This window comes from Camponotus floridanus, unplaced genomic scaffold (assembly GCF_003227725.1).
Source record: "Camponotus floridanus strain SB8 unplaced genomic scaffold, Cflo_v7.5 scaffold58, whole genome shotgun sequence".
Lineage (NCBI taxonomy): Eukaryota > Metazoa > Arthropoda > Insecta > Hymenoptera > Formicidae > Camponotus > Camponotus floridanus.
The window spans coordinates 726,705-754,373 of NW_020229747.1; the positions used below are offsets into that span (position 1 = coordinate 726,705).

Consider the following 27,669-nt stretch of genomic DNA (forward strand, 5'->3'; position numbering starts at 1 on the left):
GAGGGGGAAGAGAAGTACGGAGGAAACTTTACCTTGCCCTCGAGATTTTCCTCGCCCTCTCCGATTAATTTCGCGGCTTTCCTCGCAACTTGGAGAATAACGCAAGACACACGCTCGTATCTGCTCGCATGAGATGTAAGCCTCGCGATAATAGAACTTATTAGATATAAATATTATGTATAAACTTTATGTTAATAAAGATTTCGTTTGATAAAAAAGTATGCAAAGATGATTCGACTTAATAAAAAAATATCTTATTAATGAAGAAAAATTTTGTATTATATATTGATAAACAATCATAGTCCCTTGAAAGATGCGAGGAAATGGAGGCACAATATTTCTGAATTCGGATCAAGATTTATTTACAAACGTTGCATTATATATTACAGCAATAATTAACAATAGTATCGTAATCGTCGAGGCGATGATTAATGCGACGCATCCGCGTCATTAATCCAAATTAATCGAAGCGCTATGCGTTCGTCAAATGTGTATCGCGTGGGAGAGAAAGAAAATAGAGAAGGAGGAGAGACGGAAGATATGTTTCTATGTGTTTCTATAGATATGATTTACGTTTACTTGTATCTTACTCCCGTTTTCAGGGTAAACGCTAATGCGAAACTCGTGCTCGCAAGGGTCGTTAGAGATACTTAGCGGGAATTTCTACAAGAAGGAGTAATCGACGGATTTCTCTCTCGACGAATGAGCGATAATATATATTACAACTCACCTTAACAATCAACAATAATCACGTGTAACAAAACGAAATTGTGCGCATCTAATATTCTACGTGCCTTAATTTTCATGTAAATTAAACTATCGAGAAGTACTAAATAAAAATCGAAATATTAACGAAGTTGAGTAAACAACATTATAAATAACGCTCGACGAAGTAATCTGGAGGAATAAAATTCATGTCTATTTACACTATATTCGGGATAATCTAATCAATATTGACGAAATAAATTTTTAGCGAAATAGAGCGAGATATATTTGACAACCTTCGGGGAAATGTCTTCCTAGCTTCTTCCTGTATATAATATATTATAAAAGAATTCAGCTACTGCCTGCAACCAACCAAGCACGCGTCTCCCATTTCATCGTATCGATGCTTTCGTCGCGAAAACCGGGGCGTCGTCGGGGGTACGTCGCGTCTCGTACGTTAGCATTCAGAACGTTTGGCTTATTTCGCACGGCCGCGTCCCAAAGAAGAGATTTGCCTCCGCCAGAAGAGCTTTTTTTCTTCTTTCCTACCCCACCGTGTCCATCTCCCTCCGTCCCGGTAATATGTGGCATGCAAGAGAGGGTTGGTTATCTCATCAAAATTGGACTTCTCTAGTATCCAGCTTCGCGTACACGATCCGGTCGAAGGGACCCTTTGCGGCCACCCTTTGTGGGATTTCGGGGCCGTAGCGAGTTATCGATTCCTGTCTCTCGTTCGCCAGAATGCGGCTCCGGCGATCGCGCAAGTTATTTTCCGTTTCGCGAAATTTATTTATACGATTAATGTATGTATTTTTTCGGAGAGCACTTCAATTATATACACAATTATTCTCACTAGTTTTAGATGATGTTCGAGAGATGCCCAAGCTATAGAAACCGACTGGTTCCCTCATTGAAATGAAATGGCTATCGGACCACAATCTTTTTTTATATCTTGGACGTTTCTCAAACATAATCTACAACTATAATTGAAGGGAAATGACTCACGTTCAAAACAGAAGGACGTTCATTTTCGAAATTGTAGAGATACCGAAGAAATATTCATCGGGGATTTGAAGTACGTCACCCCGATTATCGAATCATTGCACGTTGGCGACGTGGACGCCGCTCCTCGGCGATCTCGACACGATCGTCGCGTTCATCTGCTGCTCATCCTGAAAGTGTACAACGTCCTCCTTGGCAACGCCAGCGTTCAGATTAGCGACTGTCGTCTGGGGAATCGGCGAGAGCATCGGAGCCACTCTCCACCAATCGGCGGTCGGCCACGTGGCCGGCACCAGGCTCCCCCGGAAGTTGAGATCCGGGAGAACCGGAAGCGGTCTTCATATGATGTGTCCGCGCTGCGAGCCCGAATTCGAACTGCCGGTGCTCGAAGTCAGACTCTGAACGGAGAACGGAGCGTTGTCGACCCTGCTGCTCGAGGTCGAGGACGTTGTCGTCGTCGAAGATTTTTCCGGTTGCTCCGTGGGCGGTGAAGAGGAAGAAGACGAAGAGAATCGATCCTGAGAACGATCTTCTTGATGAAGATGATGATGATGATGATGATGCCTGTCTAAGGCGGTGAAGTCTTCCTCGTACTTTCGATACCGGGATTCCTCCCGTTCCGCGATGACAGCGTTGTCATCGGCTCTAGCTGGGCTCGGAAAGGGCGGATCGTCCATCTTGGATGGCGGAAACGGCCTCTTGGACTCTTTTGGCGGGCTCGGACAACTGCAGTTGGGCTGCAAGCAAGCTGCTGCCGATAAGCCCGTCGGCCAGGACGCTATTGCCTGATGACTCGGGTAGAAAGTGCCGCCGGTATAGAGAGCCTGAAGAGCCAAATCGGCGGCCAGTTTGCCACCGTTAAAATCATCCCCTAGCTTGTGCTGCAGCGGATAGAGCGGATAGGGGAACGGTGGAAAGAAGCGCGGGATCTTCAAGTCCTCGTGCGACATCAATGGGTGATGCGTGGGTGGTGCCAATGGCGGCAGGAGACCACGTGGTAGATTAGACAGACCATCGCCAGGCGATATCAACGGCGCTATCGCGAAGCCAAATTTGTTTTCTTTCTTCACCAGAGACTTCGGCTTTCGGCGTGGCCGATATTTGTAGTCGGGATGCTCCTTCATGTGAAGAGCTCTGAAAGATGAACGGTAACATTGCACTAAATTAACCGATATTTCTGTATTGTGTGTTGTGTTGTTACTCTGTACTTGTGTTGTCATTCTGTAATGTCATTAAATATGAATTAATATAATAATATATAAAATATTTAAGAATATTGAGATAAAAAAATATATTTAAAATTTATTTAAATATATTTAAAAATATATTTAAGAATGAAAGTAAACAAATATACAGAAGACTTTCACATTGTTCTCATAAAGAAAAAAAGAGTTCGTTTCTCTAGTGCTAATTTCGATTTTTAATTTTGCTCTGTCCAATTCTCCCAATGTGAATTTCGCGGATGTTCGTCGTTACGGCAGATAACGCCGCTGAATCCGACATCGAATTATACATTAAAGGGTAAGGGATAGTTGAAAAGGGGTCCAGAAGCGCTTTTCGGAAGACGGCTTAATTGAATAGTTTCGCAACTGAAAACGCGGCGATAGTTTAGCCTGCGTTGGGTCTACAACATAATGCCGTGACCATCCCGTGATGGTAAGAGTTGTTAAATCCTGAAACGAAACTTTGTCCTTAACGTCCTAATTTTAATGATTTTAACAATTTCAATGAAAAAACTTCAGCCAAAATTCTGTGCATTTTTATTATATCATTTAATCAAACTTTATAAAGATATTAAATTTGTTTATTTTTCAAAATTTTTAACATCGATAAGCTGCGTAAGAGACCAGGGTAAACACCATTTCTTTTAAGATTATAAAATCAAATAAATTGTCTCGAAGAGTGAAACTACCCGAGGTGTTAGAATATCTCTATCTAGGTCTCTATATTGGCTTCATTCACGAAATATAATACGGATACCCACGTCATTTTTTTATCATGTTTACGTTGACTATCGATTATCGTGGAAATATAACCACCTTTTCACAATTTTAGTAAACTGTGCTCGCCGTCTTTCACACAATGGGACGTATTATCGCAGCCCCGGATACGACACGGGGCACCATAGATATTTGCACTAAGGTAAGGTATCTTGTACACACACATCTCGTCCTCCTCTTCGCGCGATGGAGAAAGAGAGGAAGGAGCAGCGATATCTCCGACACATAATACTCCATTATATACTCAAGAGGCGCACAAACGCAGTGCTTATTTATGTCTCACCTCGTGGAGATAAAAAAAGAGAGCGAGAAGGGGCGAGAGGAGGATTGTCGAGATACGTGGGCTTTTTTCTAACAACGAGTCGCGAAAAAATTCAGGAACTACCGAGGACAATAACGTCAGAGAAACGTCGAAGAATTTCGCGCACATTATAATAATATATTTCGCGAAAGCAAAGTTTTTTCATTGTTGTTATATTAATTTTGAGGCGCAAAACGAGATACATGCATTATTTTTATTAGAATTTCGGAATTTTAACTTCGATATTGCTTCTCGAAAACGTTATTATGCGATAAAATTAGAAGAACAATGATTAATTATCGCGGAATTCTTTCAGAATCCGCGCTGATTATCCGATTGACGGGGAAAGTGCGGGATGGAGAAATTTTTTCGGGCACGAAAATTCAAAATTTCGAAGGGGATGCTGCGGCGGGAGGAAAGTGGGGGGGAGGGGGAGGGCGCGAACGCCGTCGCGACCGCGGAATAATAATTCCGGGGACAATGTGTCCCGGCAGATAGCACAAAGCGTAAATCAGCATAAACATCGGTAAAGCCGCGCCGACAATAACTCAGCATAAATGCATAAACATCGGCCGTAATCTTTACAATTCCGACCACCGCCCACCTGGCGACCGATAAACAACGCGCTATATCATCCCCCATAGCGACATAAGCTCGCCGCGTCGCGACAAGGAACAATAACAATTAGTTACGATTGTCAACGGAATGCCGTGCGACCGAAAGCGCTATTCGCGGAGACGGACACTTAATCGAGTTTCATCGAGTTGCCAAAGTTTATTTCCGGAGAATATTAATCGAAGATATACGGCTCCTATATTTACCCTTTTGTTACAGAAATAACAATCTGTTATTTTACAATTAATTGGGTTCTTCATTCCCTTCAAATTTTCCCTTTAAATTTTTATACTTTCAAACAATATCGAATAATTGCTATCGATCACGAGCAATTTTCATCTCGCTCTCTTGTATCTCCAACGAGTAATCGATATGAAATCCACTCGCTTAATGAAATCAGAGTTAATCATAATTCAAGCATATCGATAGATTGTTCGGCGCGATATTAAAAGAACGTTCACATGCGACAGAGCGCGTAAAAGCCACGGCGAGAGAGAAGCGAGAAATCGGGAAGAGGCTGCGGGATACATGTAGGGGGTTGAAACGCGAAAGCGGGGAACGAGGGAGTGAGAAAGAAAGAGAAAGAGAGAGAGAGAGAGACAGAGGAAGAGAGAGAAAGGAATAGGTGAACGCGGTGGCGGCGGCGGCGGCGGCGGGGGTGCGGAGAAGCCGAGCAAATCCTTTTAAATCCACACAATTGCGACAATGGGGCTTTATTTGTTATCTCGGGGGCCACATTGTGAGTCGCCGTGAACGAACGGACAGATTACGTCGGGCCAGTGACGGCGCGGGTCCAAGGGAACCCGCTCCTACCGACGACGCCCGCTCCAAGGGAACGACTTTATCCCGTCCCCCGTTCCCACCTCACCCCCTTCCGCGCACCCCTTTCACGTTTTCCCCCTTTTATTTTACGACCGCCGCCCTCCTCGTCGCCGACGTCGCTGCCATCCGCCAGAAAAGCGGATTCGCCGTTACACGTCCGCGTCGAAATTTCCCTCGGATTGCCCATACCCCTCCTCCTCCGTCTCCCTTCCCCCGTCCACTCGTCCGTTCACACCTACTGGTCCTTCTCATTTTCTTTCTTTTCCAGAAATTTTGCGATGGAAAAATATGGCCTTTTGTTTGCGTTTTTGTACACCAGCGAAACGTGCGGGGGATGAACATCGCTAGAAAATTTATTATTAACTTTGATATCTAATGCTGAATATATGACAACCCCATCATATGTACATCAAAAAGATAAAAATTGAAAAAGATTAAAATTAAACTAAACAATAATGTGTAAATATTAAAAAAAAATAAACTAAATAATATTTAAAAAATGCGATATGCTAATTAATACAAATTATATCAGATCAAAAATTAATTAAAGTCGAAGAATTAATCGAGACGTAATCATTTGTGCCGTATACGAAGAAAGAACGTCATTGCATTTATTGTATTTAATTATCGTTTATCGACGCGATTGCGTGATTGCTATATTTCGAGCACGAACGCAACGGCAACTTATTTACGGATGGGTTAAGACGATGTCGTGTCGTATATTCGCAGTCTCGCCAAAAAATTTCAACGGCTTCGCAAAACATCCCGCCCGTGTGACTCCCTCGCTTTCTTCCATTTCCTCCTTTTTTCTCCCGACGGGGAGGAATGTAAATCGAGGTCGGGATATTTTGCAACGCGGGCACGGGGTTAGAGCGTGGAATCAGTTTAAATCTTGTTCCCCGGGACGAGATCGAGAAGCGAGAGAGCGGGAGAGATCGTTCTCAAATTTAATCTTCACGTACCTTGCGCAAACCTATTCCTTTCCCGCTCCTTTAACCACGAGAGATTTTTATTTCAATTATTGAATACTATTATCAAGAGATTCGTCGCCATAAATCTCTCCAGAGACAATGATACGCATACTTAGCGCTATCGTCAAGAAATCTGTTTAGTTAAAACGGATAAAATAAATTTATTTAAAAATAATAAAAAATAATTAATAATATATATTAAAAATAACATGTATAAAATAAGAATATTATCAAATATTTAACGTATCTTATAAATATTATTCATGCGATATTTAAATTATTTACCAAAAAGTCAAAGTCGTAAATTAATTAATCAGAGAATATTCAAGTTATTTTAATATAAAAATAATCGTCAAATATTGAGTAGTATTTCCGATTCTGAAAAGTTAATCAATCGCGAGAGGAAAATCGAGATAATAAAATAACAAAATATTTTTCAAAATTTATTTACGGATAAAATATTTTCCAAAATTTCCGTGAAATAATTGTTGCATGTACTAATTGTTCTCGTAAAATTAATATCTCCTCTTTGACGAGATTGCAAAATGTTATTCAATAAGGCTTACAAAATTACAAGACGTTACGAGGACTCTTAGAGCAAGGTTCTCGCGAGATTGCGGGATCTCTTTTAAAAGGGAGAAAGGAGAGAGGGGAAAGGGGGAAAGGGCTGTTTTAAGAGCGCGTCGGGTTCGAAAAATCGGCAGCGCGCGGCTCCAGCGAGCTAAATAAACTCATAACAGTGATTAAATATTCAGGGTCCGTAATAAAGAGAGCTCGTCTCCCCCGCTCTATAAATACCGGCCCCGTCTCACCCTATTTCAGCGTAGCACGCCCCTAAGATCCTCGGCAACAATGTACCGTATTATGAAGTACGAGATGATCGCGTGGCGCGCTTTCCCGCCGTTTTCGATCCCCACAACTCTGCTGATACGGACCCCCCGATCAACGCAATCATCCCGCTCGAGTATTTGCGACTAAAAAGCAATTAGCGTCACCACGAAAAAAAAGCCGTCCGTCGATCCAAAGACTGCAAAATATTACCCCATTTTCTACATTTTATATTTATCTTTTATATACTGTTATAGAATAGAAAAGAGAAGAAAAGAGAAGAGAGAGAAAGAGCGCTCTCAATATATATTATAATAATATGAATTTATTATATCACGATTTATTCCATAAAGTAAATACACTAGCAGTATATTTCTCGCAAAATTATTTTGTAGTATAAAATAGAAATATTTTAGTAAGATACTTTCTCTCTGATAATGAAGCATATTAAAAAAATAAGCTTGAATAAAATATTTTTACATAATTAGAATAAAAATGTGTGTACTGTATAGACTTGTTTTAAGTGTTTTATGAATTTATGTTTACAAGCAGTTTGTATCGCAAAAGTGATTTTCCAGTTTTAAATATATAATTTATGAATTTTACATAAAAATATGTATATTATTTTTTAAATACTAGCTTATTAAAGTTTTAGCTTGTACGAAGGATATTATTATGTGTGACTCACTTTTATCATTTTTTACATTTTAAATGAGAAAAGTGGCACAATTAGTGACTAAATAGACACAACGTATTCAAGTCAAATCTGCTTGATTTAGAAAAGAAAGGCATTACTGATATTTGCGAAACAAACTGCGTGTATTCAATAATAACTTTGACGTATTTCGTGAGCTCACCTCAATCTTTTTGCCTCGTCGATGAAAGGGCGCTTTTCGCTCTCGGTCAGCAACTTCCACTCGGCGCCGAGTCTCTTCGAGATCTCTGAATTATGCATTTTCGGGTTCTCCTGTGCCATCTTGCGACGTTGACCACGCGACCACACCATAAAGGCGTTCATCGGCCGCTTAATGTGTTCGTTATGTAGAGTTTTCGACGACATATCCATGAGTCGTTTTCTTCTGGTCACGTTGCGCTTGATCTTTAATTGCCCTCCTCGAGCATACACAACATTTTTGATAAATTGATTGATAAATCGTGCCTATCTTGCGTGGATAAGGTAACTTTCTGTGAATTGCATTCTGTGGACAATCTTTTTCTCAACAATCCCAAATATGTGTTTTTTTTAGATTCTTTGCTTATTTCAGGAATTTAGATTCTTTGCTTATACTAAAAATTTTTGTTAGAGGTCGAAGGCTCGTGGGATCTTCTGAATTTATCGTTCCTTTAGATAGAAATCGTTTCGATATTTTAATAGATTGTTGAATATTTTTATCATCACTCTAGTGACAATTGATTCTGAGTAATCATGATCAATTAATTGATTTTATTCTCCAATTTTCTTAATTGATTCACATTCACTGCACGAAAGTGACGCTGATAATTAAGAGATAGCTTGAATAAGCTTAATAATAATTTGAGATATTTTTAAATATCTCAGGGGTCCGATGCATCTGAGAAAAACCAAACGAGTATTTCTCAAAAATAATTCTATTTTTTCGGATATTCAATAGAATCCTGCGCAAAGACTAGACTATTTTCTTAATTAATAAACAAACTTGTATGCCACAATCGTAACCGACGGCAACGTTCTTAAAATCTTTTCGAGCGACAATCCAAGCAATAAATATTTCTCAAAAAAATCGTGCATTTTTCAAAAGTCCAGGATGTTTTTAAAAATATTGCGCACATCTTAGACGAACATCAGCTGTTTTAGGAAGAACATTTAAATCCTCCAATTGTCGGACTCCCTTTCGAGGAAATTTTACGGTTGCCTATTAATCACTGCATCTTCATGCGTAAATCATTTGGTTGGCTTCTCGATCTAGCGATCTTTGAAGACTCTCATTCTCACGTGAATTAAAAATAAATTCGATTCTTTTAATTGTGAAGAAAAAATCTCTCGTGTCTTCCGTGTTTCAATTGTCACAAATCTTGAATCCGGGAAGAGATTCTGCACTCCTGCTCGGACTTGATGTCTGACGAACACGAGTCCTGTTGGTATACTGACTCCCACAGAAACTTTTCGTAACATGGATCGCACATCTGGGACGAACCCGTGGGACAACGACGGCTCTTCTGCCGGCGTTTCACGGCTCCTGTAGGATGCGGGGGAGAAAAGATTGGCTGCGGACCAATCGGACGCGGTATCGCAGCTCCCACTATTCCGCAGGGCCAATGGGCGATTGTCGATTGGCGGGTGAGTCGGCATGGCGGTTCCACGGATACGAGGGTTCGTGCAACAGGTGGAGAGATACCTGTCTCGCTCTCTCTCTCTCTTTTCTCTTTCTCTTTTCCTCCCCTCCTGATCGAAACGCTCACGAAGACAACGAGGTCGCGAGGCGTGGGTGCGTTTGACGCGCGGATTATCGCCGCCGTTGCCTTTCTGATCTCTCCGCCTTCCGTTGGCGGTCAGCTGAGCACATCCGATTCATTGATACACTCCCGAAGACAATGTAATTAGGGGAAGCAGGAAAATTTCCAATGTATGTAATTACAGGACTTCAAATATTTCTATACGGAAATAAACATTTTTGATAAATAGTTTAGTCATACATACAAATAGTCAATTTGTTTTCTCAGTATACAAAAAGACATTACTCAATGTCGACAATAATACACACATGGTACGATATGTATAATATATTGTACAACAAAATATATAAATATGATAACTTTTATAAAAAAATGAAAAATATTTCATTTTTTATAAAAAAATTTAATTAAAAACTAAAGCAATGAAAAAATAATTATATATTAATATGAATTCTATAGAATTTCATATATCGATCGAACCAAGAGCTCCGAAAAATCTAAGAAAAATAAAAAATTGAGACCAAAATAACACGAAATAATATTGCTTGATGCGTTCATCGATCAGTCGCTATTTTTGTCGTCAGGTGAAGAATTTCTTTTCTCGCTTTGTCCACTGCAAGAATACAAGCGTGGAGAGAGCGAACATAAGGGACAAATCTTATAATAAACCTTATCATCTGCGGTAGTCTTTTCGCAGACCGAATAAGAAAGAGGAAGAAAAAGCTAGTCGGGATGCAACGAGGGAAAAAAGTTGTATGACGTCTCGAATGATAAAAGCGATAAAGAGAGAAGGCATAAAATGAGACAGGGCTGGTGTGCAAGCGACAACATCTCTTGGTTGTCATAAAGTGGGAACTGCGTCGTCTCCATTGAATTTCCGGGACGCGCAAAAATATTCATCTGCTGCAGAAAAGTGAATTTGCGTCATACCAAAGAAATAAATTTTTCAAACATATAGAAAACATTTTTTTTGTCGAACGAAATAAAAATGTTCTACTTTGTTCGAAAAAATGAGACCTTTATGTTAAGAAAACTGATGTTTTTTCGTATTTAAAATATCACATGTTGTAATATATTTTGCTAATCTGGAAAAATATTAGACATAAAACTAGTATTTAATACTCATAACGTAATATAATATATTCAGTTAATTCATTACAACACTTTCTTAATTATAAAGAGAAAAATTTTTTAATTATATTGAAATAATCGAGCATCGCTTTCTGCAAAAAACGCACGTATGTTAGAGAGATTTATGACAGTATTCTCTCTTACACAATATAATGTATACTTAAAAGAGATTGTGTGCGCAAATAACAAAATTTTGCATAAGCTCTATTAAACGAAAGTTGCTAATTAACAATAGATGGGAGGGGAATCTAAGGAGCCGACGATGGGATCGTCGAATTGTTTCATTGATGAGCGAGCATTCAGGATCGAAGAACGAGCGGGGAAAATATGGAAGGAGAGAGAAACGGGTATATTAGATGTTACGGCGTTTACGCGCTCGCAACCCTCTTTCGGACCGTGCCAGTCGATGAATGGTATAATCAGCGGTCGCGTGGCACCCCCGTGCTCGACGAAAGAGGCAGAGGCCGTGAAACCCGTCCGCCCACTATTATTCCCCTCATACGTGACGTTGGAATCGCGAAAAATCACTTAGTCCACCTCGTCGTGTTTTGTACTTTGAAAGTGTTCTCTTTCTCGATTGTCCTCGCAGATCTTATTTTTAGCCGCAGAATTTTATTCTTTCCATGAAATGATCCAATTCACATGATTCTGAGAAGTTAGGAAATTAGGAAAAGTAAGCAAATATATATTAAATAAATAATTGCAAAATTTGATTAATTAAAATTTATGAAAGAATAATTCGAATTATTTCAATTGCGAATTAATCATTTCTGTGCGACTAATTTTCTCTTAAGAAATTTCACAAACATCATCGACTTATTAAATGACGAAATGATTAGCTAATTATTTTGGACAGTACACACGAGCGTGGAATTTCGTGTCGATTTGGACGTTAAATTGCTCGAAAAGAGACACACGTCGTCCCTCGCATCGATTCTTATCGGCGACGTGCGATAAAAGGCGTTCACGCCCCGTGAATGGCAGAATGTGTGACGAAGAGACGAGGGCTGATAAAGGGGACCTCGAACGACAGCCGATCGCTGTATCTCGCTCATTGACGGACACGCTGAAGAGCGAATTATTTGTGCGGTTAATAATGGGACAGCGTGACAGCCGATCGCGCTCGCTTATCTACTCCAGAGTAGATGATCCTTCATTATACTATCCCGAGATAACGGTATTTGTTCTCCTTGTCACGCGAAGAGGGAGAGAAATCGATTACAAATTGACGAGTGATACTTTAAAAAGAATCTAAGCAGAATATACACGGATTCGAAAATCTAATCTTAATAAAATTTTGTGTGAAATTTTGAAAACCCAATTATTTTTTTTATATTTTTATAGAGTGCAATTAATGCGTTTGTCTTTGGTCACAATATTTTGTTCTGAAATTCGAAAATCATATTTACATTTTCCGACAAAGATAAAACTTGAGTCATTCAAATGTATTTATCTTTTTCTTATCTTTCAGAATGCATACAATAAATAATGATAAATTTACATAATTTGTACAAATATTTTACAACCTTCTTTTATTTCGTTCAACAAAAAAGACCTTTTTATTTAATGACTTAAATTTCATCTAATTACAGAATGCAAAAATCAGTGCGTGACAGCGAAAACAATACAATATCACAGAGCAGGACATGATCGTAGTGATTGCTGAAGCGACAACAAACGCGCCCCGCGAGGAAGGGATTGCCAGAAGCCGGGAGGGGTTGGGGCGGCAAGAGGGTAGTCGAGAGGAGGCGACAGTGGCGTCGAAAAGCTCGCTGATTACTCCATTGTCGAGTCGGTTGTTTCAGTTAATCGCAACGCGCCGTGGACTTTTGTCGTCCCTTTTACGCGCCTGCAGCTTGTATTCAGGCTGATGCGTCCATCTTTATACTTAATGCCGTTAATATATTTGAGTTATAGTTTCTCAGACACAGAAAGTGTGTGATTCTTGTGATGGTAAACTTGATTTGCTTAAAATTCAGAAGTCATTCTTGACATACGCTCAATTTTTTAAATGTGTAAATACTAATAAAAATTATGCATCTAATTTAGAAAAAGAAATTTCAATTATAAATCGAGATTAAAATAAAGTCTAGGAATCAACCCTTATTTTTTTCTCATTAGCTTTACTATTGTGCACGCTATGCGTCTAACAAATTTATAAAAGCATTTCGCGAAAGTAAGAATCGTATTTTAAAAAGCATCATCTCTATAGCTTTGTCAAAAAGAAAAGAAAAATAATCCCGCAACGCGTTGTGGGACATTCTGTACGCGACGTCAAGGAGTTCCGCGGTGGGATCGCGTCATAAATCTCGTCATAAACGAGACTCGATTGTCTCTGTCTCTCTCTCTCTCTTTCTATGTATCGTTTCTCCAGCGGCCGGGCGAAAATCGAATTCCGTTTTGTTTGGAACGAATCTATACCGGCATTCGGTATTCAGTGCGCGGCCCTCGACATATCAAAATAGAGCGCGCACAATAAGTTATTCGGCCGAACAAAATCGTGGGGAAGGAGGAAGGGGGGATGCGAGGGCGATGGGTGGGTAGTATTTTATAGAGTCCCGTTCCCGGTTACATACCGTGAATACATCGCGCGGAAAAAGGATGGCGCGGGACGGAGTGGGACGCGCGTGTGACTGGAATACGTCATCGGGAGAGCTTGCGGGGGTGAACTACCCCCGGCGACGCACGTATACTAATCTTTATTCGCTGTTTGACCGAGTGCACTTCTAAGTGTCCCTTGACGTTGTCAGGATTTTTCGGTTTCGATTTTACCTTGAGATTTCCTCGGAATAACGGAAAGGAAAAGCTTGTAAGATATCCCTAAAAAAAAAAAAAATATCGAAGAAATTTCATTCAGCAATTTTACTTGGAAGACTTATTGATTCGGATTTCATTCGTCTTAATTAGAAAAAATTAAGGAAGGATGCGAGCGTGAAGTGTAGGCAGAGGCATATTCACTTTAGAACACATTATGCGAACGTGACGCGGCGGTACATCGGCAGGGATATCATTCAAGACGTCCATTATGTACAGGATGTCTCGCGCGCACGAATGCCCGGCGATATAAAAGAGTCGGGACATCGGACGAACCGGAGGCCGCGACCTCGCGGCTCGAGTCCTGTCAGAGGGATCGTCTTCGCTCCCCTTCCTCCGCGCTAGATATCCCCGCGATTATGGCCGCACGGTCGTCCCTCTCTCGTACTATTAATAATAATCGGAAAATAATTATCCGCGCGGGCCGGTGTGTGGGTGGCAAACCGTGTGCGGCTGTGAATCGCCGCTAATTGTGAGGAATGGACTCGCGTGTCGACCGATCGCTGATTCGACGTACGAACGCTCTCGTGACGGACAAGGCCGCGTACTAACGATCCCGGGGATCCTTTCTTACGATATCGAGACGACGGATCCGCCGATTGCAAAGCCGAGCCGAAATCGGGAACTATGCCTCTTGGAAGACCACCTACGACGAGTTTTCCCTGTCGCTTTTGGAAATTGCCCTCGTTAATTATCGTTACACAAAACTGTCGTCTGTCGTCTGTCGTTGATATTTCAATTATTCGGAGAAGCGATAAGAATAAAATGAAACGAAATGCTGATTTTTCGAGTGATTGACAGACGGAAAAAATCGGACCGATCGGAACGAGTTAAAAATGGAATAATGCAGAGAAAAAAGGGCCGCACCGTTTTGTCCTTTAAGGACCCTGTCGCGTAATTGCCGCACTCCTGTGCACGCGACCCGGCACAGATACACTCTCTCCGGGCAATAGAGGACAATGGCGGACTGTCGACATTACGGGGGACATTGTCGTGGCTCGATATGAGCCCGGTTGCCTCGGGTATACAAGCAGCAATATCGAGATCCTGCCAACCGCCCCTTCGAGATCGAACAAACCTCCCCCGGCTACCACCTTTCACCCGCTTCCTAGTCCGGAAAGTAGCGACGCCTCGAAAAAGCGAGCATTCGTTTGCCTCAGTCTGTATTCTTCGTACACTAACAATAAAAATCTGCTCGTCGTACTTTGAGGTCGCGATTACACGTATATATGCGATTTAATTTTTATCGAAAATACTGATTTCACGGGTCATTGTTTTGCATTTTATTTCATTAATTCGTAACAACTGCTTCTGCGGGTTGTTCTAGTTTTTTATATCCATCTCTTCGTTTTCTAAACTTTGTTTTTTTTTTTTTTTTTTAAATTAACGCGCTATTTTAGTCTTCAATTTGTGCGACGAATTTTTCGCACTCGTTCGATCGAACGTATGCGTTCATAAACGCGCCCATTGTGATGGCCGAGTTTTTCGCAAAGGGCCCAAATAAGCCCTTTATCAGTCTAATCCTGTATATACGCGCGAATGGCTGTCTGTGACAACGGCCCTTTTTCCAATTATCAACTCGATCGACCCTTTCCAGTTGACTCTCGTGCCAAACTCGACCCACGATACAAGGTGAACCAGTTCGATAAACGCTTTCTCTATCTTCTAAATGAAAGTAATAGTGACTCGCGATATTGTAACGGAAGTTTCTCATTCTTCTATTGTCTTCCTCGTTTTTCATTCGTACAATATTTTATTTTGCACAATTATTTCGGTTAAAAAGATAGTATTTTAGGAAAGAAAAAAAGAGAAAGCGAATGATACACAACACATTATTAAAATTATTAATAAAACTTTCAAAAGTCATCGATTCTCGACCGATGATTGACCTGTGATCTACCTTTTGATATCTGTCAATCGATTTGCGGAAGTATCGATAATAGTTATCGCAGGTTTATCTTGGGAAAGATAAACGGAGGAACAGCTTGTACGCTTAGAAAGAAAGAAAACGATTATTTGACTTTTGAGCAAGCATTTCTAACGTGATCAATAATGTAACCTTCTAGAAAGTATCGTGTTGAGTTTTCTTTTTTTACATTTCACATGAACAAATATGTGAAAACTATATTTATTTTAAAAATGTATAATAATTAAAATAAAATTCTTTATACAAGTCAATTATGTAAATTAAAATAGACATAGATAAATAAAAGATATTTATTATGCGTTGTATTACGCGAGAATATATATTAATTAAAATATAATATTTATTTAATTTAATTATATTTATAATAATATATTCAGCAATTAAGATTTATATATTAATTCATGAATTAGTTAACAATTTGAAAATATTTATTTTGTTGCGATAATTGTACCGGATTCATCTCAAAATTAACTGCAAAAAATTTTCTTTTATCTATTCTCTAGCATTAATCGTCATTTATATAACCACGTATTTGCACAACGAATCATCTTTCCGGCCAATCTTCTTAGATAATTCTCATTCGAATCCGCGCCTTTCAGTCTTCCACGAGAATAACGTGTTTCTTTACGCCGCGATAAGCCACTAGCGAACGTTATTGGGAGAACTTTCCTTTTCCTCGGTCGAGAGGAAAGAAAGGACAATTCTATATTATTGTATTATATCCGAAAAGAGTTCGGTGCCTCCCTATGCGAAAATTGCCTCTTCCGCGGATTACCGAATTATCTCGCACGCGATTGAGGAAACTCTCCCTCTTGGAACTACAGAAAAAAATATTGCTCCTCTATTTAATTTGTAAAAAAATTTCCTAAATTTTAATAAACATAATTTTTTAACAGATTGTAATTTAAAACAAATATTCGACATCTTAATGTAAAGTGCTGACATTTGGAAAATGTTTAAAGGGGGTTTGGAATTTAACTGTTCGAAATTTTTCATCAGCGAGACTTTTAATCGATGCAGTGCGTTTGAATTATTGCACAAGATGTGCGCAAATGAACTCGGCGGCTCCATTTCCGTTATCCTCGGGCGAGAGCCCGAGTTATGATAATGGTGTGCGTTTAATATAAGAATCAGTCGTTGCTATTGCAATCTACGGCAGACATAGGTAATTGCTTGCCGAGTTCTCGTTATTGCGATCGCTATCAGCTCGCCTTCCGAAATACTGGTGCCTTACTCTCTCCCGCGAGAATACAATATTATGCGATGCAATTATGCAGGATAATCGGTAATAGCCGCAATTGGTGAGCTTTCGAAAATGGAATGAAAATTGAAATTTCATTTTTGAAAAAAATGTCGAAATGCAATCAATTATAGACGCATTAATTATACAAACATTTTCACAATCAATTAGATGTTTAAAAAATCAAGTAGTTTCATTTCTTTCAATACTTTTTGCATATCTTCTTTTATCTCAAATGCCCAACCTCAAGAATTGAGAGCTCTTTATAACATATTATTAATAATAAATAAAGTAGCATATCTTGTGATAAGTTATAAATAAAGTAGGTAATATGATGATTACTATCGAAAGTAAAGATAAATCGGATAAGAGGGAGGGGCCCTTGACTCTGTCTCTTTCGCGACAGATAAAGTCGCGATATATCGAAGTCGAGAAACTGACGACGTGCATAAATGCTTCATAGACGTTTCATCGCGGAAATGAAGCGAATCGGCAGATACCGCATAGGAACATTAGAGACGCTATCTGATACGGCCAAGAGGTTCAGGAATTACAAGATAGTCGTTTGCTCCCATTATGAATTTCTACGTTCGCGTGTCGCGATTCTTCGCCGCCCTTTATACGATTTTTTGACAACAAAAATCGCGATCGCAATCGAAATGCCTCGGTCAAATTTACCTGTTGCGATTTCATTAGAATTCATTCAGATGTATAAGAATTTATTGTATCATTTCAAATTATCACATTATAATGCATACTTTTTTTTATTTTCTCTCTCTCTCCCTCTCTCCTTGATTTATTATATTTAAGTGTAAAAAATTATGTAAATATGTGTATTTCAAGAAATAAAAATTTTCACATCATTTTATTTAATACATCCTAATATTTTAAAATTAATAGATTAATAATAATATATAAATATAAAATAATAATCGCTCATCGATTGTTTTGATACCTCTAAGCAATAGCAACCGATCAGCTACTGCATCTTAACTCGGTCCTGATAGCCGAGGATGCGATCGGATTTGCTACCTTTTGTGCCTTTGTAACTAATACGGATCCAATTCGAATCCGCCATACGGTGCTATCGGAATCCTTAAATCCTGTTTCCATCCATTGTCCAGCCACTGACCGGTCTTTCGTCCTTTCAAAACACCAACTATTCGCCTCTATAGCAGAATGTGATTCAACCTATCTTTACGTTAGTTTGCCAATTTATATCTTTTCCTTCATACCTTCTAATATTCGATTTTATTTTATCGATTTTAATTAATCTTATTTTGCTTACGGAGTATTTAATATTTCTGTGTTTTGATTATTTCTGTTTCCATGAAAAATAAAATTTAAAAGGAAGATATGAAATGAAAACATTTCTTTTTTTAATTTTATTATATTTTTCCGAAATCATTTTACTTTATGGCATTTAATCAACTATATTGATTTTAATTGAGAATTAAATTTCATTCCTAATGGAGATTTATCGAAAAGTATCTCTCTTATCGACAGTCGTGTTAGTTCATCGACATATGGGAAGTATACTCGACGGTGGATACAGCAACAGCTGCAGACAATTGCGACGAATTTAAATTGATTTCCAGCAACGCTGATTCATGAATTCTGCAAATTATTTATTGTAGTCTAATGTTATCGAAACAACAAAGAAATGCTTATAAAAATATACAATATTCTTACAAATTATTTCGCTGATGTCAAAGTTATCGATCTTAACCGAAGCATCCAGCTTTGAAGATTTTCTTCAAGATGGCAACTGTTCAATTTAAAGCTTAAATTACAAATAATAATATATACATTATTATAATTTTCATTAGTTTCTCGATATATTAATTTTGACACATTAATATATATTACTGACAATTAATAATTTATTAAGATTTCACCAAAGTTATAATTTAATAATTTAATTTTATGATTTGATAAATTGTCTCTAAATAGTTATAGTTAACAGAAAGATAATAATAATGGTAATAAATATATATATTTTGCCAATAATTAAGTTGCAAAATTGCGAGAAGAATTTAATTATCACTGTTGCATTTACTTTATTAATATCGGCCTTTCCCCTCGTTATCATTATCATTGCCGTCGTTATTCGCGCGGCTATTATCGCGCAGCGAGCAAAAGTTTTCGAAAACAGAGGGAAATTTGTCGGCGAATTAATTATTCGATTTGAGGCGCGGCGAATTTTCTACATTTGTGAATCGCGCCGAATTAAAGAGACACAAGCATGCCACGTCGTGTGTGCCAACGTGAGGGAATTCCCTCTCTTTTTTTCCTTCTCACGCGCCAGACCACCGTGTCAGTGTGTCGACGCGCTTAATTGGCTCGTTATATTAATTGAATTTCATTATTCGTCGGCGCGACAATGAACAGCGTCGTTCAACGAGCGAGAATAAACCGAAAGGGGGAGAGAAGGGGTGAGAGCGGGGGCGAGCGAGGGGGGAGAGAGGGGGTGGGATCGGCCGAGCAGCCGCATTTTCCGCGCTTGATTACCGAAAAACGCTTCACGCGCGTTTGCAGAGCCGGCAATTCAAAAAACGCAGACAATCCGAGCGGCACAAATCGCACCGAGCACGCTCGCTGTCCGTTGCGAAAATGTTTTCCGGCATGTGTAAACGAGTAAAATATCCCGCGTACCGCTGATTAAACTCGGCTAATTTTTTTTCCTATCGACGATCAAGCGCGATCGATACAAATGAACCTTGCACCAAACTGATGATGTAAATGGAATTTTTAAGAGCAGGAAATTTTTAATTGATATTTGATAAAAGTTAGGAAGAAGGTAAAAATTTCTCCAGACTTCATTTTACGCTCTTTTTTAAGGACGAATGACTCTGTTAAATTCTTTTGTATCCGAGGTAAGACAAATTAGTGAAAATATTTAAATCTTAAGGATCCGCGATACGAATTGCTTCTCTTTTATAATTTCCATGAAAAAATTATACATAACTCGGAGGAAAATTCTCAGTTAATTGATCATTCGTGCGTTTCCGGGTCGATGTCGCATTTTGCAAGTTTGATACATCTATGGTAGTCGCCTTCGGCATCTCTGGCAGCGGCCGATTTATGCGACTGACAGCAAAGCTATTGTGCGCGTCTGGGATACTGTCATTGTCCATTCAAACAAATTGACCACCGGCCGGCGGGTCGGTCCATTGAGCAATCTGCACAGGGAAAAGGGAGAAAAATGCGCCGGCAGATGCGGTGGAAAAACTCTCGCGTCAGAAATTCCCCCCCTTAGTGTCTTATTATGGGACCTTGGCCGCGGATCGTAAATCTCTCGCCCAAGATCGCCGAATCTCGTGCACGCACGAATAAACAGCGACGAACAAAACGTGTTTCCGATAGATTTACAAAATATCGCCCTTTGCACCGCGCGATCGGGGAGGAAAAATTTCATTGTATGAAATCAAGCCACGAATTGATTCTTTGACGTTTGATCGCTATCGGTATTTTTTAATTTTCCCCAGACTGTTCTTTCTATCTGACAAACAAAATTAAACGAGATAAGCGCGTATAAAAAGCTGATGATTAAGTTCTTTGATATATTCAGCCTTTGAGAAGATGCGCGAATTAGTGAAATAGTGCGCGAGAGTAAATGTTGTGTTCATTATATTATATAACTGAAGCACATTCATAGTTATATAATTGAATGATTAACTTGAGATTAAATCTTCAATCTTGGATATGGAATAATAATATTCTCGACATGTAAAATTTTCCAGGAAACGCTCTTAATTCGCCAATTGCGAGAAAATAAGACGGTTAATTAATTCTGCAGGCTGACATCGCACATATCGAGCATCAGTTTTGCAATCGATGACTTTAAAATATTTTTTCCTCTCCAAAGATTTCCGAAGTCTCCTCTCAAAGACTTTAATCTTAACCGAGTAATAGCAACCGGCAGGAGGTACTGATACATTTTTTTACTCCGATCTGCCATTCGTTTCCGCTCGAAGGAATCCGCGAGAAGCAGAGTTTTTGTTCTTCGAGAAAGATGATTCGAATAGAAGATTAGTTGCGGACGCGATTGAATCGGCAATATGTAAAAAAAAAATTACCGACCGCCCAGAGTGTACAAGGAATTATTAGCAAGTGATTGTCATGTAGTTATGCGTTCTCCTCGAGAAAATCAAATCATGGTATACCATCGATTATTAAAAAAATATATATATATCTATAATATTATGTATTAAAGATATAATTTTCACAAAACTCTGTTATCTCGGCTTTTTTCTCGGAGTAATTGATTATCCAATATTGGTTCCGATACGTTCGATCACGAAGAAATTGGAGTTGAATTTGTTCGATAATTCGTTTGGATCTAGATTTTTTTAAAAATTGATTTCGTAAAACATTCTCAGATTCGATAATGATGTACAGATCAATAAATATTTTTCGTTCGTAAATTATATTTCAGAAATTTAGATAGAGAAAAATAACAAATGTCTCGTATAATAAAAAATTTTTACTTTTTCATCCGCATCACTTTATATCTACCTCTTTGTTCGAGGAATTTATCAATATTAAAGAGAAAAGAGAGAGAGAGAGAGAGGCGAGGAAGGAGATGTGTAGTTAATAACCCGTTGCTTGTGACTCTAATATTATGGATATCGTTGTTTGCTCAGCCGCCGAGAAGGGACGAGTGCGATTCGAGAGGAAACGCGAGAGCGCGATCGATGCATTTATGCATGACGCGCGAATCGAGCAATAATATTTTCCTTCTCCTTTCGTCCTGTTCGACGAAATACACTGTACGCACCCCGTCGAGGAATGTGCCTGGTCCTTGCCAAGGATCAAGATTGTGGCAAAGTGCGATTCGCAGAAAGTGATACACAAGTAGATGTACCGATAAATACTGGATAAACGGATAAATGTACGGGGGATTTGAGAAAAAAAGTCCTTAAAGTCCTTATAAAATTAACATTAATATATATACTATTGTGTATAAATCATAACGTAATCTTTTAGTTCCGTTCGTCAACTTGCCGAACAATATCCATTCTCGCTATCCGAGCATTTGTTCGGTCAATCTCGAAGATTAAGTAACACCCGCCGTTTAATTCAATCCAACCCTCACTAGCCGCGACCGCCTTTACCCCTTTCAATGACGGATAAGAAATACCGGTTCTTCCGAGCGCGGCTTTTTTCCGTTTTCCGCGACGAGGCAAAGTTAGCGAGGAGGGACACGAGACAGATGTGGGAAGGCAAGGCTCGAGGGGAGGAGGAATTCGCGGGACGGCGGGAAAAGGAGATAGCGGGAGTCTCCTGCGAGGAAGACAAAAGGCCAGCGGAGAATTAAAAGTATCGCGGACAAAGCCGCGGGACAAGATGCGGGAGCTCATTTGGTGTCTCCCGGTGAATGGGCGTTCATTATGATGCCGCCCGGCACTAACAATCGGGTTCATTTTGTCTCTCCTGCTCGCGGCAACAATGGCGCGGATGGGAGTTGGAGGAGAAGGGAGGAGGAAAAGAAGGAGCAAGGGGGTGGGTTACGAGAGACCGCGTCGGAACCCCACCGCCATCTTGACTCTCTGCCGCGATGTTCTTTTGTCGTCTTATAAAGCAGCCCCGGGGAAGAAAAAGACGTCGGCTTCCTCGAGAAAGGGAGGAAGCGCGGGAGAAGGAGAAGGAGAAGGAGGAAGAGGAGGAAAACCTCGGTGAGGGAAGAGGTGAGGGAGAAGGGGGAGGAGGATGGGAGAAGGAGAACTCGTGCTTGGAGGTGGAGTGACTACGAGGAGAGAAAGGGAACAGCGGGAGGAACGACTGGGAAAAAGAGGAGGTGGATGAGGAAAGCCGCGCTTCTTGGCGAACGAAGAGGTCGAGTCAAAATGGCGGTGAGGGAAAGGGTCAAACTCGATAATCGGCGTGCGCGATGAGAAATCCCGCCCTTCTCTTGTCTCGTCGGAGTGATTAACCGATATCTGCGACTATGCACATGAACATTTTTTATCATGTAATTCGCGCCATTTTTTTTATCTTCGGAAAATTAATATCAGATTAAATGCACGTGAGTTTGATTGAAGTTTAATATAAATCCCATTGTGAATAGAAATCAAAAAATGCTGCTCCTCGATCTATCTCTGTATAAATCTTCAGGTACTATAAAATATTCATACGAGAGAGGTTGAACTTGATTAAATCCAACTTAACGTATCGGGATTCGTAATGCGAGTTAATCCGATGCTCTTCTATGTTTCACAGCGAACATGTGATCGACGGTTAATCAATCATCGATCAAATCCATCGCGATTCACGGCGGCGATCCTATCCCTTCTCGCCACGTTTTTCCACCGATTTCCTTTGTTGCGACTGCGGGGTTGAAGGATGCGCGTCGTCGAAAAAAAGCGTCATGAATCCAAGAGTTTTGCGCAACGAAAGCTACCACCTTTTCCTAGACGCGCCGTGGCTAATCGCACGAAATCGAATCGAAAGTGATCGATACCGCGGTCCCTTGTATACCGCCGCAAATGACCATGAATTATCCGCGTCAATGTTACCTGAGGGTGACACTCGCGCGGAAAGGGAGACGCCCCGAGAGACTCCAACAAATTGGTATCGTTCCCGCAATCATTAATAAATAGTTTTTTGTCCGCGATGTGGCATCAAAGACATTTCGTCCCATTCAGTCATTTAGTTTCCGTCGTCCATGGGCGCGAGAGTGAAATCTGACTCGATAAAAATTTTAATGCTCTGCTTCCGATATGCTTCTTGTCGCTCTCGCAACATGTCTCGTTCTTCACCGTGCCGTAAAAATGTTTTACATCAAGAATCTATAGTGCTTTGGAGAAAGATCGGATTGAATCGAAATAATACAAGCCGATGATTTTCCTTCAAAGTACAGGCTTATACAATCGTCTCATTACGTAAGCGTTTCACTCGAGATTTCCTAGTTCAACCCTTCCCGCGAACATCGGCGATATTCTTTTTATTCGCACCTGTCGGCGGAGAGTCCTATATGCAATTTCCATTAATTTCACCGATATCACAGAGACGGCAGGCCGCGGGCAACAAGGTAACTTCATTAGAGAAACCGAACGACCAATGAGGAGGAGGATGCCAACGCCGCGCGCTGTCAACGCCGTTCATCCTCTAAAATCGAGGCGGAAGGGGCAGCGGGGGAGGATCTGAGGGAAAAGAATGACGGGCCGTGAAAACCGTACAGTCACGTTGTTATATTGGCCGGTAGTCTCTCTTGCGAGCTCGTAGCCGCTTTCGATGCCGATGCCGATACAAGGAGGGAGAGGGAGAGAGCGAGAAGGGGAGGGAGGGAGGAAGAGGGGCTGCCGCTAGTACCGGTTGCTCGATGTGTACCCTCTATAGTGTGATTAATTCTATTTACCTGCGGCCGGTGCAGCGGCGGGTACACCCGTGCCGTAATTTATCAGTTTGTCGGGCCTCATTGTCGCCGGCATGGCTCGTTGCTAATAGTCGGCCATTCAGGAATCGAGAGGAGCCATCTATTCTTATTACGGGGGCCGTTGTCCGACGGTTCAAGACACCGCTGCACACAATTCCCCCCCGCCCTCCCGGCTTTACCTCACTCGGCCTCCTACCTCCTCGTTCTCCCTCCTGTGTTTCGCTTTTTTTCAGTACAATAAGCGCCTTTGTAAAATACACTTAGTATTGAATAATTAGTGTCGAAACCAGCCGGTTCTTTCTTCATCATACAGTGATTTAAATAGAAACAGGAATATAAAGAATATCGATTTATCAAAAATCACTGTCAATTATTTTCGATCGCGTCAACATGATTTCCAATTCAACTACTCATTTCTTATACTTTGACTCTCCTAGATTTTATTACACATAATTTTTTATTATAAATTAATAATAAATTTATAATTATAAATATAATTAATAAATTTCTGAATTAAAATTCTTTGTGTAAAAAAACGAAAAGAATCAAAACTCACTTTGGATAACAATCGTGGGACGCGATTCTCGGAGTGGGTTTGTCGCTTTCTCTTTCTTCCCTCTCCCCCTGAAATATTTTCACCGGAAGCAGGAAGACCCGCTAAGCTAGACGAGATATCCCGGGAGGGTGACTCGGCTACCATCCTCGATACTCTCGCCCCGTAATCGATTAGGTCGCGCGCGCACAGGCATGGGAAGATTTAGTAACTGAAACAGATGGGGAGTTTCGGACGGACGATGTCACCCCTTGTCTCCGGTAGTCATTAGCCCTGGCCATTGTGCGTACCTGACGAGGCCTCTCCCGTGAGAGACCGACCGGTATCGATGGGATATGCGAAGTTGGCAGCCCGTGTGCTTACAAAATCACATAGATTCTGAATTAATCGGAATAAAAGGAGGAGTCATCGATAATTTTTCAACATAATTTCGTCCATTATGACGATAAAAGTAGACCTCGATTCATAATACGAGTACTATAATGCCGTACTAAATAGCGCGTAAATTTTCATTGCGTAAATAAATGATAGCATCTGTTTCAATGACGGCTAAACGAATAGCAATCGACGCCGATATACGGAATGCAATACAATTTCATAGACACAGTTATGCCCGCACGTGATCGATGATTTATGTAGAAAGAGATCCGAGATACGACCGAAAGCATTCAAATGATTACGATCCGCGCCCACGCGCGTTGCAACCTATGTTACACGTGCGCGCTCTCTAATCAGAATACGCACGTTACATATAAACCGGAATAAGGATATATATACATATACATATATATATATATATATATATATATATATATATATATGCACATACAGTAGAGACACGTGCGCACGATTGTATAGATTGAATGCATTACAATTTACATGCCAGAAACCGTGAAGAATGTGAATATAACGTCTTTACAAAGTATAAAGCGTTAAATGGCATGATTTAAAATTAAGTCATACAATAAAATTGAGAGAATTAATATAGTCAATTTTATCCGGAAATTCTGGCTTCAAGGATTTTTTGGCTTTAAAATAATTTTATTAATTTTTTATTGCCTTCGTAATTGCTTGATAAATTAATATAATACAATCATTAATGAAGTAAAAAAAACTACAACTTTATTTATCAAAATCAAATGATTAATAAGAATGTATACATGTGAATGATATGGATTTAATTTGGAAATTATGATTCGATGACACGTTATAAATTGGAAAATAAAGTGTAGTTGAAAGAAAAATTTCATTCGTATGTTCATATTGCGTAAAAATTAGATTTTAATATTTTCTTTAAAAAAAATTATTTATTTAAAAAAAAGAAATAAATTAAAAGGTAAAATTCGATTTTAGCATGATTCAAAAGATATATATAATTAAAATATTACGATTGTGCAAGAAAAAAAAATATTATCCATCAATACCGAGTCTCTGACGGAAATGTCGTATCGAATACAAGTTCGAAATCGATTCCAAAGTGATGCGACTGAAGTTCTGAATTAGCTAAGCCATCTCATCGGAGGGTCATGTGCTTTTCATCGACCCTTCCTCCTCAACCCCCTCTCAGTTCAACTTCTTTCAGGGATGAGTCACTCTATCGCGATTAAGAATTTCTTCCTCTCTCCAGAACGATTCTCGATAACCGATAGTGTAAACATAAACAAGGAACCATTAAAATCATTGAAACTTTTCATCATTATTTTTTTCATTTCCGAGAAGGTGCAATGAAAGAAATTTCGATATAAGAAAACCGCTTATATTAATTGATAAAGTTATTTGGTGCGCAATAATCTCGGAAAGAATTGGTAAAAAAATATTGCACGTTACAAAAAATCTATAACTTTCTTATCCAATTATATATTATTTAGCCAATTCGTATAAGTGGATTCATCGTGTATTAATTTTGATTCCCACATTCGTGTTAATATTTTATTCTAAACAAGCCAAAGAAAAGACTCGACGGACTTTAAGACAAATATTAGTTCGACGTCGCTAAGTCAACATTGACAGATGACTTTTCGTTACAATAGTCGTGAAACCTCGTCTTAGGTCGAACACTGCTGCCGGAGAATTAAGATATGGGGAACGCGATCGGAGAAAATGGAATGGGGCAGAGAAGAGGACGGGGGGAAGGATAGAGTCGAAGAAACATCGTGGCATCGTGGAATGCAGCTGCACAATGCAGCAGGTCCTCCACCAACACCGATCCCGTATTATTGTAGCACGCGTATGTGGGATCCGACCGAGTCGGGCTCAGCGACGCGTATGTGGATCTCAACTATTCGACCAGGTCGACTTTTCTAGCTCGATCACCCTCGAGCGTTATGGCGCGAACTTGATTTAATGCCGGATTAAGTGGATATTTTATGGACGGCTTAATACATGGATCTGCGGATTTATGAATCACGGATGATCATGATGCCATTACTGTACCATTTTTAATTCAATGAACGCTATTGTGCTACTGTTCGGAATACTATACTATGAAAAACTCCTCGTATACGATTTAATATCTGACTTACAAGAGTTTATTAAGTTGATTCTCAGATTAAATAAATTCAGAAGAGACGTTATGCATTGATTTGCATGGCCAGTTGAAGAAATATAAAACATTTTTATTTCATTTTAGTATACAGTCTATATTCGTATATCATAATAAAAACATATTTTTTTTAGCAATTACTTAAGCCGAAAAGTCATTTTTTATATAAAATCAAAAGTATTACATTATGTAACAGTTAAATTTTATATTTCCTAATAATACTTTATATCCTGAAAATATGCATCCATGTTTAAAAGCAAAATACAAAAAAAACTGTATATTCTTATTATATTATAAGTAGAAAGTATAATACTATATATTTAAAATTTATAGATTTATACTTGAAAATTTTTCGGATTTTAAATTCTCTAATTTTTAAATATTTAAAATATATGATTTTATTATAA

The 27,669-nt window shown here is 39.5% G+C and overlaps 1 protein-coding gene across 1 annotated transcript; it reads right to left on the reverse strand.

Annotated features, from left to right (window-relative positions):
• Positions 1-350: 350 nt before the first annotated feature.
• Positions 351-9,384, reverse strand: LOC105250613 (transcription factor SOX-9). The gene is made up of 2 exons (XM_011256799.3): positions 8,102-9,384; positions 351-2,841 (listed from the first exon to the last, which is right to left on the reverse strand). Exons 1-2 carry the CDS (start codon positions 8,308-8,310, stop codon positions 2,046-2,048), a joined length of 1,005 nt encoding a protein of 334 aa, XP_011255101.1. The 5' UTR covers positions 8,311-9,384; the 3' UTR covers positions 351-2,045.
• Between the last annotated feature and the right edge of the window lie 18,285 nt (positions 9,385-27,669).